Source organism: Penaeus chinensis, chromosome 19 (genome assembly GCF_019202785.1).
Source record: "Penaeus chinensis breed Huanghai No. 1 chromosome 19, ASM1920278v2, whole genome shotgun sequence".
Lineage (NCBI taxonomy): Eukaryota > Metazoa > Arthropoda > Malacostraca > Decapoda > Penaeidae > Penaeus > Penaeus chinensis.
This window is the reverse complement of record NC_061837.1, coordinates 32,481,991-32,485,147: the sequence shown is the minus strand read 5'-3', so window position 1 is coordinate 32,485,147 and position 3,157 is coordinate 32,481,991. Positions and strand designations below refer to the sequence as shown.

Genomic DNA, 3,157 nt, shown 5'->3' with positions numbered 1-3,157 from the left:
AAGTTCATTTTCCCAAACTATTGAAACAGGGAGCAATTTTCCAAATAACGTTGTGTGCTAAAAACATGCATCAATTGAAAAAAAAAAAAAGGGATAATTTAAATATAACAGACAGTATCATCTGAGCTTGGCTCTTCTCCCGTACTGAAACAACTAGGTAAGAACACACAACACAACACACACAACACACACCATACACACCACACACCAAACACCACACACCAAACACCACACACACCACACACACCACACACACACACACACACACACACACACACACACACACACACACACACACACACAACACACACACACACACACACACACACACACACACACACACACACACACACACACACACACACACACACATATATATATATATATATATATATATATATATATATATATATATATATATATATATATATATATATAAAGGTAAGGAGTGTTTTTGTTTACAGCTGACGTTAACCGCACCGTGTCTGCAGACGAAACTTACCTAATTGTCCGAGGTCGAGCGTTTCAACTGCATCCTCTGATAACATGAAGCAGGGACTTTATCTGATGCGTAAATGTCGAAATCTTAACAAAAATTGGATGGCTAGGTAAGTTAACTATTGAAATTTATCATATGCTGTGTATAAAGTAGCATAGTATTTTCAGTACCGGTAATGAATTATAGTAAAAAAATGGTGTAGTATCTGTTTCTCACAGCACAATGGCAGTAAGTCACAAGGTATTATCACAAGTTGATAATAAGTAAGTTCTGCAACCCGCAAATAATATTTTGGTATACATTTACTGTACCAAGGGTAAGGGTTAAGTTTCGGTATAGGTAAAGTTTTGATTAGCCATCTTTAAACCGGAAAATATTATATGCCTAGACAGAGGGAATAAATCTAAGAAACTACTCTCCTATGTACTTCCAGCTCTAATATAGACCTGCAAGTGTCAGAGCCCCAAATGAAAAACTACCACACCAAGATTTGGATAATCTAGTCTCACTATCCTAAAGAGGGAGAGAAGCAAATGGACTCACTGATACATGAAATAACCTGCAAGGGCAAATAATAAGCTCTGAAATAGGTTGCAACAAATGCTGTATGGAGATTAAGTCCATGGTGATTGGATGGGTGTCTGGGGTCAAAGTCCCTACATTAGGAAGGATTGTGTTCAATACAGTGAGGTTTATGGATTCCCAGGAGTGCCCCCAAGGTTGTTGGCTGGTGTAATGAGGGACTTGGTATCAGAGGGGTGTAATCACTTCATAAACTAGTAACTTTGGAAATAACACCTAACACTGATTTCTAGGTGAAGACTTTGTTTTTTTGAAAGCTTTCATAGGATTTTGAATTAATTAATCCTATCTGTTTCACACACCTCTATGGCAGTATGTTACTAGATCATCTTTATTAAAAGACACTTTTTTATCAATGCCATTTTCTTCACTAGTTGATAATAAGTAAGTTGTGCAACATGCAATTGATATTTTATTGTCATTTCCATTTTAATGTCCTTTCCAATAATACCCATAAACCATTACCAATATTATCAATTATGCCATGACCAGTTGATATTTACACACATCACACTGTGAGTAATTTGACTAAAGAATTAATGCTTGTTGAATGGTTGTGTGAAAGAAAACAAAACAAAAAAAATTATCACAGTGGTTTTTGGAAATGGAAATGTTTTTGCTGATGGATTTAGATAGGTCACAGGCATTGAAGCCATATATATATATATATATATATATAAATATATATAAATATATATATTTATAAATATATAAATATATATATATATATAAATATATAAATATATATATAAATATATATATATAAATATATAAATATATATAAATATATAAATATATATATATATAAATATATATATAAATATATAAATATATATATATAAATAAATATATAAATATATATATATATATATATATAAATAAATATATAAATATATATATATATAAATAAATATATAAATATATATATATATAAATAAATATATAAATATTATATATATAAATAAATATATAAATATATATATATATATATATATATATATATATATAATTATATATATATATATATATATTATATTTCTTTGACTAGAGAAGGCTAAGTCCCCTTGGTCCCTTAGTTTGACTCATTACCATCGCAAATGAAGCAGAGCTATGATATTAGCCCTGATAGCTTGGGAGGGCATGATAAGTATCAGGGAAATTGTGGGATACATCATATATTCCGGCAGGAAAGATCCTGGGTAACTATGCTTTGGTAAGTTTTATAGGGAGCTTTGCCCCCTATCCCGCTTTCAGGGAGAGCTGCAACCCCTCTACCCCCACCTGGTCTACAAAACCTTCATCTCATATGTTCTAATAGGATAGAGCCAAGACGAATATCTGGATCTTGCATCGACAATTTCTTACCTTCACCATTAAATCTGGAATGGCCTGTCACTGTTGGCAGGAATTACAACCATTTTCCGCTGCTCTTTTTCATTATTGCCATGACATTTTGCATATTAAAGGTGAAACATCACCTTATGTACAGCCAAGCTATTATGGAACTAATTTGAATTTCAGCTGACTTCCCTTGTCACATGATTATCTTCTACATATCATATTTGTTGTAATAGACTGGCCATTAGTTTTTATTGTCACATCATAGCCAAGTACAATTCTCATTAGTCTATGTGGGTTCTCTCGCTTACATCATCTACTGCCAATCCATCTGATGATTTCATTGCTTCTTCAATTTTATTATTTTCTCTCATCACTGGAAAAGTTCATATGGACCGCCTGGAAATTCTGAGTTTTACATCCTCACTGCTACCCTTATTATTAGTTTGCGAAGAAAATTTTATAGAAGAAAAGTATCATTGATTGTTACATTCTATCAGATTGGCAAGGTTAGATATTTTAGTTCAGTGTTAGGTGTCATTTCCAATAATACTCATAAACCATTACCAATATTCTCAACTATGTCCTGAACTGGGAAATATTTACACACATCACACTCTGAGTAATTTGACTAAAGAATTAATACTGTGTTTGAATGGCTGTGTGAAACAAAAAAAAAAAGTTAAACCATTGGTTTTTTGGGAATGGAGATGTTTTTACTGATGGTTTTAGATGTGT

General features: G+C 32.1%; 1 protein-coding gene across 2 annotated transcripts in view; it reads left to right on the top strand.

Moving 5' to 3' along the window:
* The first annotated feature begins 464 nt into the window (after positions 1-464).
* Positions 465-3,157, top strand: part of LOC125035280 (oxidoreductase NAD-binding domain-containing protein 1-like) — a 24,595-nt gene continuing 21,902 nt past the window's right edge. For both annotated transcript variants that reach the window (XM_047627557.1, XM_047627556.1), the window contains exon 1: positions 465-608. In XM_047627557.1, coding sequence (XP_047483513.1) covers positions 547-608 — 62 coding nt within the window. In that variant the 5' untranslated portion in view covers positions 465-546. The remainder of the gene's footprint in view (positions 609-3,157) is intronic.